Source organism: Rhinopithecus bieti, unplaced genomic scaffold (genome assembly GCF_001698545.2).
Source record: "Rhinopithecus bieti isolate Rb0 unplaced genomic scaffold, ASM169854v2 scaffold_24469, whole genome shotgun sequence".
NCBI classification, from domain to species: domain Eukaryota; kingdom Metazoa; phylum Chordata; class Mammalia; order Primates; family Cercopithecidae; genus Rhinopithecus; species Rhinopithecus bieti.
This window is the reverse complement of record NW_016811248.1, coordinates 668020-680276: the sequence shown is the minus strand read 5'-3', so window position 1 is coordinate 680276 and position 12257 is coordinate 668020. Positions and strand designations below refer to the sequence as shown.

Sequence of the window (12257 nt, the reverse complement as noted above, 5' to 3'; positions counted from 1 at the left end):
CTAAAAAAAAAAAAAAAAAAAAAAAAAAAAAAACTTCATAAAGGCCAGGCATGGTGGCTCACACCTGTAATCCCAGCACTTTAGGAGGCCAAGGTGGGCGGATCACCTGAGGTTGGGAGTTCAGGACCAGTCTGACCAACATGGAGAAATCCTGGCTCTACTAAAAATACAAAATTAGGCCGGGCGCGGTGGCTCAAGCCTGTAATCCCAGCACTTTGGGAGGCCGAGACGGGTGGATCACAAGGTCAGGAGATCGAGACCATCCTGGCTAACATGGTGAAACCCCGTCTCTACTAAAAAATACAAAAAAACCCTAGCCGGGCGAGGTGGCAGGTGCCTGTAGTCCCAGCTACTCCGGAGGCTGAGGCAGAAGAATGGTGTAAACCCGGGAGGCGGAGCTTGCAGTGAGCTGATCCGGCCACTGCACTCCAGCCTGGGCAACAGAGCGAGACTCCGTCTCAAAAAAAAAAAAAAACAAAATTAGCCGGGTGAGGTGGCGCATGCCTGTAATCCTAGCTATTCAGGAGGCTGAGGCAGGAGAATCTCTTGAGCCAGGGAGGCAGAGGTTGCAGTGAGCCAAGATTGCACCACTGCATCCCCGCCTGGGCAACAAGAGCGAAACTCCATCTCAAAAAAAAAAAAACACAAAAACAAACTTCATAAAACAGGTGGGGCTTTGATATCTAGTGCTGTTGGCAATATAAAATATGATTATGGTCTTTACTAAATGTCAGTTATGCTTTAATTTATTCACGCCATTTAAAGAGACAGATGGGCAAACAAATCTAGAATGAGTGGGAATCAAGAATAAATAGTCCCAAAGGTTTGACATCTCTGTAGATTATACATATACCCTTGAACAATACTATTTTCAGTATTTTAACATCTTTGTAAATAGAAGCACATGTGCTTATTGAAGAACCAGAGAGATATAGAATTTCAGTTTTATTGTTTTACATATCATGTCTGCAAAACACTCTCGTGTTGCAGTTTTGCTGTTGGAAAGAATAGCCTTGAAGAGGGAGTGTCTCAGAATGGCTTCCCCGTTCCCATCAGGGAATAACTTCTGTTTGCTTATCTTGGGGACTCACCCTACCCCTGGAAAATTAAGAAGATTTTCAGTGGTTGTGTAGTCTCTCTTCCACCTCTCTCTTTCCAGTTTTTACTGACAGAATTGCTATTGAGACTGTTGATTTCAGTAATTAATGATGGCCTGGTAATGATCAGAAAGGGTAGGGTGACTATTCAAAGTTCTTAAATCATAAAAGCAAGCTGTCCTCGGCTTAACTGCAGAATTTGTCAGAATGGTTAGAGTGCCTCTTCAAGGGGATCTTAATCACTTTATGATAGTTTACAAAAATAGCCTAATGGTAAAGAATTACATGTATTTACATGTGTAAGTTCCCCTCTGTCTGTTCTTAGACTTGGTTTCCTAAATTGAAGGGCCTGTGAGGTGAGACCCCTGTGTTGTATTGTGCACTTAAATCACCCTCAGACTTCTCTGCCTTCCATTCACCTCCTCTGAAGCCATTGCTTGTCCCCATACTCTGCCAGAGGTGAAACCATTCAGTGGCCGTCTCTCCTAGAGCTCTTATGCCTATGGAAAAATCAGCTTTTAAATGATCAAAAGGCGATTAGCACTCAGAAAAGAGTGTTAGTTTCTCCAGTGATTTCCCTAAAAGTTGCCAGCATTTCTTGCCCTCTAGGCAGACCTAGGGCAGATACATTGACTTCCCCGTTCCTGGTCGTGCAGCAGGTGAACTACAGCTCTGCGCTGTGTGACCCCAGAGCCTGTACCCTCCCGCTGTGTCCTGCCCACGCAGCAGCTCTACATTGATTCCCAAAACATTTTGTCTTGTTTTGTTATTCCTTTAGGAAGATGCAATCACACCCAATGATAAGACCCTTTTCCCTGATGTTGATTGGTTAATCGGTAACCATTCTGATGAACTCACACCATGGATACCTGTCATTGCAGCCAGGTGAGAAGCAGAGGAGTTACCCGGCGAATGACTGGGGAATGCTTCGTCTTCTAAATAGTGATGTCCAAAAGGGTAGCCACTAGCTGCGTGCAGTTGTCAAGCACATGAAATGTGGGTATTTCCAATTTCTGAAATGTTTGCATATCGCCTGTATTGGGTTAAATTTAAAATAAATTCCACCTGTTTTATTTTACCTTTTAAAATACGACTACTGGAAAATATGAAATTTCTCAGATTATTCACATTATATCTCTATTGGCCAGCACCGATTGGCACTGTGATTACTTCAGCATTTATATCCGGTGCCAAAAGAGGTGTCCTTTTTGGAAGTTTTCTTCTGAAAACATGAGGGTTTGTCTTTAAAGGGGAAGTCTACCCATCGGTGGCGCCTCTGCAGCCACAGTTGCCTCTGCACAGGGAGCTGTGTGTGTCAGAGGCAGCTGGTCCTGTGTCCGAGAGACTAGGTCACAAAGCAGGTTGTGCTGCTGCTCGTTGACGTTTCGTTGCTGAGTCTCTTTATCTCAGATTCTTCTGAGCTGTTTTCATTCTCAAGGAGTAACTAGGTTAAAGATCAGGTCTTTGCTCGGGCTTGATTGTGCTTCCCTGTAACAGTTCCTCTTCAAAGCTGACATCTTAAAGTACTTCAGGAAGTTTTAGATGTCACTTGATAACAGTAACTGAAAAGTCATTTTTTATAAAAGTAATTAGATTCATATTTTATTGAAAAGATATACTGTGTTGCCTTATTTCTAGAAATTAAGTTGGGGAAGGCTGTAATTCATCTTTTTTTTTTTTCTTTTTTGAGTCAGAGTCTCGCTTTGTCGCCCAGGCTGGAGTGCAGTGGCGCGATCTCGGCTCACTGCAAGCTCCGCCTCCCAGGTTCACACCATTCTCCTGCCTCAGCCTCCCGAGTAGCTGGGACTATAGGTGCCTGCCACCATGCCCAGCTAATTTTTTGTATTTTTAGTAGAGATGGGTCACCGTGTTAGCCAGGATGGTCTCGATCTCCTGACCTCGTGATCCGTCCGCCTCGGCCTCCCAAAGTGCTGGGATTACAGGCGTGAGCCACCACGCCCGGCCTAATTCATCTTTTAATATGAAAAACAATATGACACAGCCATAAAGAAAAGGAAATCGTGTCCTTTGCAGCAACATGGGTGCAGTTGGAGGCCATTATCCTCAGCAAACTATTGCAGAAACCAAAAACCAAATGCCGCATGTTCTCACTTGTAAGTGGGGCTAAACATTGAGTACACAGGGACGTCAAGATGGCAGCAACAGACGCTGGGGACTACTGGGGTGGGGAGTGCGGGAGAGGGCAAAGGTTGAAAAACCACCCGGTGGTTACCATGCTCACTACTTGGGTCATGGGATCTGCCTTACCCCAAACCTCAGCATCTTGCAGTACACTCATGCCACAAAACCTGCACACATACCCCCGAAGCTGAAATAAAAGTGGACATTATATGTATATAAAAAGAAACAGTACTGGCCAGGAACATCACTTCCCTATTTGGCCCTGCTACGCGATTGCCGTGTGGCTTTGCGCTGAATGTCCTTGACTGCGTCTGCTCTGGATGCTTGACGCTCTGGTTGTCGGTTCTTTTTGAAGGTCTTCCTACAATTGCCGCTTCTTTGTCCTCCCCTGCTGCTTCTTTGACTTCATTGGAAAATACTCCCGGAGGCAGAGTAAGAAGACTCAGTACCGGGAGTACCTTGACTTCATTAAAGAAGTGGGCTTCACCTGTGGGTTTCACGTGGACGAAGACTGCCTCAGGATTCCTTCAACCAAAAGAGTACGTCCTGATTCTCGTTGTTCTTGGTGGTGTGTCGGTGTTTGGGTGGAGAGCTCAGGACTCTGTCACAGAGCCGTGAACCATGCTGTAACGTTCAAAACGTTCCAGAACATGCTGGTGCTGATTTCTGTGCCTCTGTCCCTGACGAGGCCCAGAGGCTTGTTCTGTCTCATGGTACCCTCCTTAAAGGCACCCCAGTACTCCCTCCTCCAGGCCTGCAGGCGCCCTCGCCAAGCCCTCCTTGTCTCTCCAGAAGCTCTGAGCGGCCCCAGGGGACCTGCCCAGTGGCGGCCTCGGTGTGGCTTGTGGCTGAACTCCCTGTGGAAAGTTCCTGCTCCTTCAAGTCGCAAATAATTGACTGCAATTGAAGTGTGTTTCAGAAGTTCACAATGATTTCCCATTTTCTCATTAAAGGCCTGGTTCATTCAGATTCACCAGAAATGTCATTTGGGCAGAAGTTGGCCTGGGGACTTTCTGTGAGCAGTGTGACTGTGCCTCTGAACCTTGTATGGACAGGGCAGACTTAGGCCCTCTTGCCGATCCAAGGGCTTGACCTTTCTAAAGAACCATGGAAGTGTTTACAGCAGCTCACCTCAGTCTCTGGTAACTTTATTTGACAACACTCTGTGGCTGGCAGACAGTGTGCTTTTAAAAAATAACCCCGTCGTGTCCAGGCCACAGAGTTTGATGGCTGCCTTAGCAAGAAAGGGCCCGGCTGATCTGAGCGAAGCGTCGGCTCTGCTGCTGCTCGTGGTTCACTCCGACTCATCGCAGAGCTCCACAAGCCTGTCCGCTTCTGTGAGACCAGGAGGCTGCCTGGTGCTTTGTGGAGGCTTAACAGGATGATGTCTTCAGAGCCCACGGCGGGGAGGGCGTGTCATGGGCACTCGCTGGCCGGCTGCGGTTATAGCCGTGCTCCAGGAGCAGCGTTGGCTGGTGGCACAGGCCTCAGGGCCGCTGGCACTGTCACTGCCCTGCTACCATGGGAAGTTACCTTAGGACTTGCGCTGAACCGTCCCGTCATCCTCTCAGTGTCCTCTATTTTGGCAGGTCTTGGTCTTCTGAGGTCAGAACTGATTTGGGGAAACTGCTAAAGTTTGGGTCCTCTAGGCAGGTCCGAGGAACCTGTGGCTTTGATTTTTGCACTTGCTGTCCCATTACTAGTTGGTAGAGACCGTGGACTGTTGCTTCATCTCTCTGAGCTTCAGTTTTCTTATCACTGGCAGGTTCGGGGATGGAATGTGAGAGTGGATGTGAACGTGCTTTGTCATTTTTCAAGCAGTTCACACACAGCACATGTCTGGTGGGGCCTGGGTGTGTGACAGGCACTGAGAATTTAAAATCCCGCTGGAAGAACTGGGGAGCAGAGGCGTGGCTGTCACATAGTGAGGAGGTTGGCTTCCTTATCACCTGCGCCTGGCCTTGTAGTTGATGCCTGGAGAGGAAGCCCAGAAATAAGGCGCCCTTGCCATGGTTGGCTGGGCCTGCTTGTCCGGAGGGGACTGTCTGAAGGGCATCCTCCATTGGGGTGTGCTGCGAAGGAAGGTGAGCATGGATGGAGTGCCTCTGTGGCTCCAGGCCCTCTGCTTAGCCCCCATGTGCACTGGCTGGCTCTGGCAAGGTGGGGACAAAGCTACCTCCCTTCCCAGCCCCTGGGACACTCTGCAGTGTTACCATCAGCATGTGCCCCCTCCCGGTGGCCAAGGGGTGGAGTGAGAGGTGGCAGCAGGAAACCTTTAAGACAGTGCGGCTGCCAGGCCCAGGAGTTGGATTCTGAGTTTAGGTGCCTTTGTTAGGTCTTGTGAAGCTCCAAGTGATGAGAGGGAACCATGGGCTCTTACTGTTTTTTGGGTTTTAAAATTTTAAGTAACTTATATTGGTGTCAGTTTTTATTTTTTATTTATATTTATTTATTTTGAGATGGAGTTTTTGCTCTTGTCACCCGGGTTGGAGTGCATTGGCACAATCTTGGCTCACTGCCTCTGCCTCCCAGGTTCAAGTGATCCTCCTGCCTCAGCCTCCTGAGTAGCTGGGAATACAGGTGTGTGCCACCATGCCCGGCTAATTTTTGTATTTGTAGTAGAGACAGGATTTCGCCATGTTGGCCAGGCTGGTCTCAAACTCCTGACTTCAGGTGATCTGCCCACCTTGGGCTCCCAAAGTGCTGGGATTACAGTTGTGAGCCACCGTACCCGACTGGTGTCAGTTTTTAAAATCAGGATTTTTTCATGATAGACGTTTAAAACTTGTGATTTGTACTCCAGGATGAGAGAATTCCATGGAGAATGTTGAAATAGACAAGCCAGCTAAAATACTTGCTTTGCTCTTTTCAAACGCAGGTCTGTCTGATTGGGAAATCCAGAACATACCCTCCCTCCAGAGAAGCTTCCGTGGATGAAAAGAGGACTCAGTACATTAAGAGCAGGCAGGGCTGCCCTGTAAGCCCACCTGGACGGGAGCTTTCCCCTTCTCCACTCCGGGTTGCTGCCGGCAGTGCTGGTCACTGTGACGGTCACCAAGCTCTGGACGCCAGGGTCGGGTGTGTAGCTGGGGCCTTGGCCGCTGAGTGTGGAGCAGGGCCCCAGGCCGAAGGACCCTGGCTACCTGGATTTCATCCCAGAGAAAAGGCTGAGCGTGTGAGGAACTGTGCCGCCCTGCCACGAGGTTTTATCGACCAAGTGGTTTTGCAAGTGGCGAATTTATTGTTAGGCGGAAAGCAATTAAACACAGGAAGTTCTCGAAATGGGAGTTTGAAGACCTGGAATGGGGGAGGTAAGCTGTCCACCACCTCAGGGGCTAGCACGCTCCCAGGTTTGAGGGCAGGAATTCACGTCTTCATAAGCAACATAAAATGGTGTGGCCCTGTGACTACACACACTTTGAAAAAGCCATTGATGGTGGGTGAATAGGCTCTCTTCAAGCAAATTCTTTAAAATTTTCCCAATAGTTCCTATAAACATAAAGGACTTTGTTATTTCCAGGGAGGAAGGCCGAGGCCAGGCCAGGGAGTGACGGAGTTTGGACCCTTAATTAACTTTCAAAAAACAGGTTTAGGGGCTAGAACTACTCATTTTCCATCCAGAAATTATCCAAAGAGAAAACAGGTTACTGAGGGCAAGAAAAAGGCACTGTCCCCTTGAGTATGCGGTAAGATTTGGAGCTGTTGTGATTCGATAATTTAATTCTCTTTGAAATCCCCAAAACACAAAAGTCAGCCATGGCAAAAGGAGAAAATTACATCGATTGTTCTCTTGGGGTGAGTGGTGCGTTGAAATTAATGGCATTCAGAGAGCCAGCCGGGGCTGTAAGGACCTCACCTCCTTCCAGGCAGGGATGCTGCTTGGCCGCCAGAGGGTGGTGTGGAGCTGCAGCCAGAGCCTGGCTTCTCGCAGTTTTGGGAACTGGAGAAGAGCACGGAGCCCCATCCCCTCCTGGCCCCTCCGTCAGTGACTCCTGCCTGGCTGCCCATTTGAGGGAAACCCTTCCTCTCCAGGCCTTGCTTTCCTCACCTATGAATGTTGGGACAAAATCATGCCCATTTCCTCCTTCATTCTTTGTCATCTTACACCATGTGTACATGGGATGGGGCCAGGCCATTGAGCACAGACGGCCCCTCCAGAAATCATTCGAACCTGATGGTAGCTGATCAGCAGAGCCTCTAGCCATCTGGCAAGAGTGGCCCTGGCTCAGTGGCTGAAGGGGCCGACTAGCTGCTTGCAAATCACCAGGCACCGTGGGGTCTCTGAGTTGGCGCCTCTGACTAAAGGCACCCTGCTGTGGTGGGACTGGAGCACAGAGGAAGAAGGCTGAGGCTGGCAGAGCATGGAGCCCAGCACAGGCAGCTGGGCCCCAGAGCCCCAGGGACATCAGTGTGGTCAGAAAGTTCCCGTGTGCAGTAAGCAGTGACAGTTCTTGAGTGCAGTTTGACCTTTAAATTCCCAGGAGATGACGGGTGCACAGATGTCAGCTGTGCCTGGGATGGACAGCTTTTGGTGGGTGAGGAGGAAGGAGGAACAGACCTGGAGATGGAGAGCAGGGGTGGCTGAGTGGTGGGCTCAGTTCTGCCTGCCCCTTGGAACCTGGGAACCAGGGCACCTAACAAGCCCCATACCCCCATCCCCTCCAGATTGGTGTCCGTGGGTCTGGGGATTGTTAGGGGCTCTCCATGTGGCCATGCTGTGAGAAGGGAGGAGCTGAGCCCTTGGCCTCTCAGCCTCCCGCCTCCCTCCTGCCCACAGGCAGCCTTCAGGGCCTTTGGTCTCACCCCCACCCAGCGTGTCCCCAGACAGGCCCCTCTGTGTTTCTGTGCCTGTGGGCCATGTGTGGCTCTGGCTCCAGGACCTCACCCATCCTAGCTCCACCTCTGCCCCTGTGGGACATTGCTGAGAAACAGGGTGGGAAGGGACCCTGCCCTCAAGAGGCTCCAAGTCCTGCCTTGCTAGGAGTCAAGGCCGCACACATCAAAGGATGAGTAACCAAGAGGCTGGATGTGCCAGGCCCAGAGGCACCCACGGCTGCAAGTGTGAGATTCCCCGTTATGGAGTCCGTGCGGGGCCAGAGGCGGGGGGACAGGGAAGGCTGACTGGGACGATATGTCATCTTTTTTAAAACACTCCCACTTCTCTCAGTATGGATTTGAGACAGACGAGAGGTTGACTCAGAAGAGTGGCCGGGCTGGGGTAGGAAGGACTCTCGCAGCAGCTGCAACAGCGGCTGCCTGCACCGGGGTCCTGGGTCAGCATTGTGGTGCCCTGATCTGTGGGGGTCCCACAGGCTCAGCTGCATGCAGGCAGGCACCGTCTCCTCTGCTCTCCTGCAGCTTGGAGGGTGCAGATAAGACGTGAAGTGCAGCACCCAGCAGGTAGGAAGTTCCTGGCAAATAACGTAGGAAAACCAGCTTTCATTCATATCCAATTTGATGTTTTGGTAATAAATGACTTTCTTGTCAGCAGGTTTTCTGATGAGAGCGTTTGAAATACATGTAGGCTCTCAAAGCAGAGACTCGAATGGGAAAGAGGCCATCACTGTGGTGTCTGTGCTGTTGCTTTTTCTTAACACCTAGTGCGGCCTTGGCCACCCTGGAGCCGGTAGCGCCAGGCCTGCTGCCGCGTGGTTGGAGCAGCCACTGGGGAGGCTCAGGCCCCAGGCCTGCCAGGTTGGCCTTCCTTCTTTAGTCTGAGAAACCCTGGCTCCAAACAGCCACCCCTTCATGGGTCGAGAAGAGCTTGAGGTGACCACCCAGAGCAGGCAGCATCACCTGACGCCTGGCCCTGTGCAGGCAGGAGGCATGTGTGGGGCTGCGCCTCGTCAGGCTGTGCCACAGCTGGGTGGGGACACTGAGAACACCACAGCCCTCATGGTTTGGCTGCGGTGTGGTGTGGGTTGGTTGAGATGGAATCGTGGTCCTTCGTGCTGGAGTGCGTAAGGCCTGAGTGTATGGAACTGCCTGTGTGACAGGTTTGTAATATTTTGTTGTGGTTTTAGGAAAAAAAAAAAAACCATTTTTCCACAGAGAGCCTATCTCTGGCAGAAGTAGCCAGTGAGCTGGACACGGAGACCCTGCGGAGGCTGAAGCGGGAGTGTGGGGGCCTGCAGACACTGCTCCGGAACAGCCACCAGGTGTTCCGAGGTATGGGGTCTGCCCCTTCACCGCTTTTCTCTTTCCTTCCCTTTCCCCCTTTTTTCTGTTAAATAATGTTTTATTTTAGAGTGGTTGAGACTCTCGCAGAAGAATCTGGCAGAAGCACCAGGTTCCACGGTGCTCCACCCAGCTCTGACGTGGGTAGCATTTGACCTTGGGGTGGGACGTGGGTCACCCCGTTCCCTCCTGGCTCCTCTGGACCTTGTCCCATGCGATGTCCCCAGGCCGGTCTCCCTCCCCCTATGCTGTGCTTGCTGACACCTCAGCTCCACTTGCTCCACACAGGACAGAGCAAGTCGGGCAGCCGCCGGCCGGGCCCTTCTTGGCTGGGGGTCCTTGTTTGGCTTCGTCTTCTGCTGCTGCAAACTGGAAGCATCCAGAGCCACAGAGCCAGGGTGGGGAGTGGGAAGGTGAGCCCCTGCCCCACGGGCAGAGGCCTGGACTCCTGTGGCCCTCGCTCTGCGGGCCTGGGCAGGGGGAGGTCCTGGTACCCAGCTCCACTGCTGGGCAACGCCCTGTGACTCCAGGATTGCCAGGGCATGGGGAGGCAGGATGGCCTCCACCCGCTTGTCCACTCAGCCGACCAAGCAAGGCAGACACATCCCTGGCCTGCTGGAGCTGGCGGTGCAGTGAGGGAGAGGGAGATGTAGCAGGTGTTCCCCCAGGGGCCGGCGGTGTACACAGTTCCATCATCTGCAGCTTCCAGGTGTGCACAGAGGGGCAGGGACCGGGGGAGCCACAGTTTCCCAGCACCAGCGGCTGGGGCGTTTGCCGTAACTTGCTTCGTGGAGCTTTTTTTCCCCTCTTTCTGTTTAAGTATTTTAAAGTGAGCTCCAGCTAGCACCCTATTTCACCCCTAAGTACTTCCACATGCATCTTTAAAAATACTAGGTGTCTTGTGTCACCACCATGCCCTAAGCACACATTTCTGTGAGTCACGATGTGCAGGGAGAACTGGCCTGGCCCAGAGTGGGCTCAGGAGGGCTTTACTTAGGAAATGACACTTGAGCTGGGCCTGGAAGGAAAAGAGGAGTCAGGAACAGAGAACAGCTTTTAGGCAGAGCGAACAGCATTTGCGAAGAGCCAGAGTTGGGAGGAGTAAGAGTGGGAGCTGGTGGGGCTATAGCTGCCATGACCAGGAGAAGAACTGGGCCTCTGACGGATGGGTAGGGATGACACCGAGGTCACAATGGGAAGGAGTGGCCTGGCTCACACCCTAGCTTCTGGGTCCCCTGCCCATGAGGCTGCCATGGGGGTCAGGTGCAGTGCAGTATCTGGCTCTGTGCATGTGTGAGAGCACAGGTGTGCGCGCCATGCCTGTTGTGTACACAAGAGCGCAAGCCTATGGGTTTGTGCACACACACACTGCATTTGGGTGCCCGCCTGCTCTTGGAGAGCTGAACTTGGCTTTCAGCTGAACTGGCTTCTTTAGGTGACAGTTGCTATTGGGTGGGGGGCCCATGAGCATGGTTGGAGCCTCTGTTTCCCGGGACAGGTGCAGAAGCATGTCCCTGAGGCTGCCTCCAGAGTAGACACTGGGCCTGCAGTGGTGGCTGGCCTGGCCTGCTGCCTGGAGTCTGTTCTTCCCTGCACAGAGCTTCAGGCAGTTAGAATATTTCCCACCTCCATGGGGCCTCTTTCTGTCTTTCCCAGTGCTTGTTTTTGTTGATTTCCTGAAATACTGTTTTTTTCACCCACGTGGGTGAGTCTGCCTGTATGTCAGTGTTTTTCTGTGCAGGTCACCCTGGGGGGCAGACTTGTTTTTGGAAACACTTCTGAGTAGGAGGCCTGGGGGTTGGGTTCCAAATAAACATTCTCCTCCAGTCATGAGAAAACTATGCTCTGAAGCTGGGTCTTATCTCTGTATGAGGTTTAGGTTTTGTTTTAAGCTAACGTGGCTAGTCTCAGAAAATGTTTATGAGAGTGAGGAATTGGAATGTTTCCAGATGGCTTCAGGTCAGCCAGCCTGAGCATGACCTGTGAGGGCCACAAGGGCCAGCCCTGCCTCTGTCCCCACCCCTTCCTGAGGCCACCAGGGGTGGCTCCATGCTGGCTGGTATGGAACCTGGCACCGTGCTGCTAGGTACACGCGGGGCCTCGTCGTATCCTGCACTTGGGGCAGAGCAGGCCTTTCCTCCTTGAACACGCAGACACGGCTCAGAGAGGTCAGTGCGCCAGCCCGAAGTCTCCCAGTGAGTGGAGAGGCTGTGCCACAGTCCAGGCCAGGTCTGACCCAGCACTGGCACCCCTGAGCCTGCGGCATTGTCCAGGGACTCTAAACTTCAGCCCGTTCCTCAGAGCAGCTTGGTGAGAGGGAGTGTCTGCTGTCAGAAGCAGTGGCGGAGATGGCGGTTCCTGTGCGGAGAGAGAGTCCCAGGGGACGCACACAGTAGGGAGGGAGGAGGCGGCAGGAACTTGGGTCGAGCAGACTGTGGCCCTGTGTTTCCATTTCAAAATGAGGAGCGCATTTCCAGAGGAGGAGAGTCTTTCTAGCTATTGGTTGTCTTTCTAGCTGGCTGGAGCGAGTGCCCCTGGAAGGCTGCCCCTTCTGGCACCTGGCCACATAGGGGCTCAGGTGTTGTGGGGGGGCTGGGAGCTACCTGCCATGTCCAGGGTTGTAGACGCGGGGAGTGGGTCAGCGAGGCTGGGCCAGCCTGGAGCCTGCCTGCGCCATTCCGGGAGCCTCATCTCTATCATGAGCGCCCGCTCCTCAGTCCTTAGACACCCTGCAGGTCCTGCTTCCAAAACATGGCTGGGTGTGCTCTTAACTCCAGAACCGCCTGGGAGGGTCTGCTGCCAGTTGGCCTGTCACGTTGCAGCAGGGAAGGGGGTGCCCAG

The 12257-nt window shown here is 52.2% G+C and overlaps 1 protein-coding gene across 5 annotated transcripts in view; it reads left to right on the top strand.

Annotated features, from left to right (window-relative positions):
• TRMT44 (tRNA methyltransferase 44 homolog) overlaps nt 1–12257 on the top strand; it is a 42318-nt gene that overhangs the window by 15183 nt on the left and 14878 nt on the right. For all 5 annotated transcript variants that reach the window (XR_001889516.1, XR_001889517.1, XR_001889518.1 and 2 more), the window contains exons 7-10: nt 1876–1982; nt 3595–3778; nt 6118–6550; nt 9291–9407. Coding sequence is in view for 1 of the 5 variants with exons in the window: in XM_017893610.1 (XP_017749099.1) it covers nt 1876–1982; nt 3595–3778; nt 6118–6550; nt 9291–9407 (841 nt within the window). In the remaining 4 variants the exon portion in view is untranslated. The remainder of the gene's footprint in view (nt 1–1875; nt 1983–3594; nt 3779–6117; nt 6551–9290; nt 9408–12257) is intronic.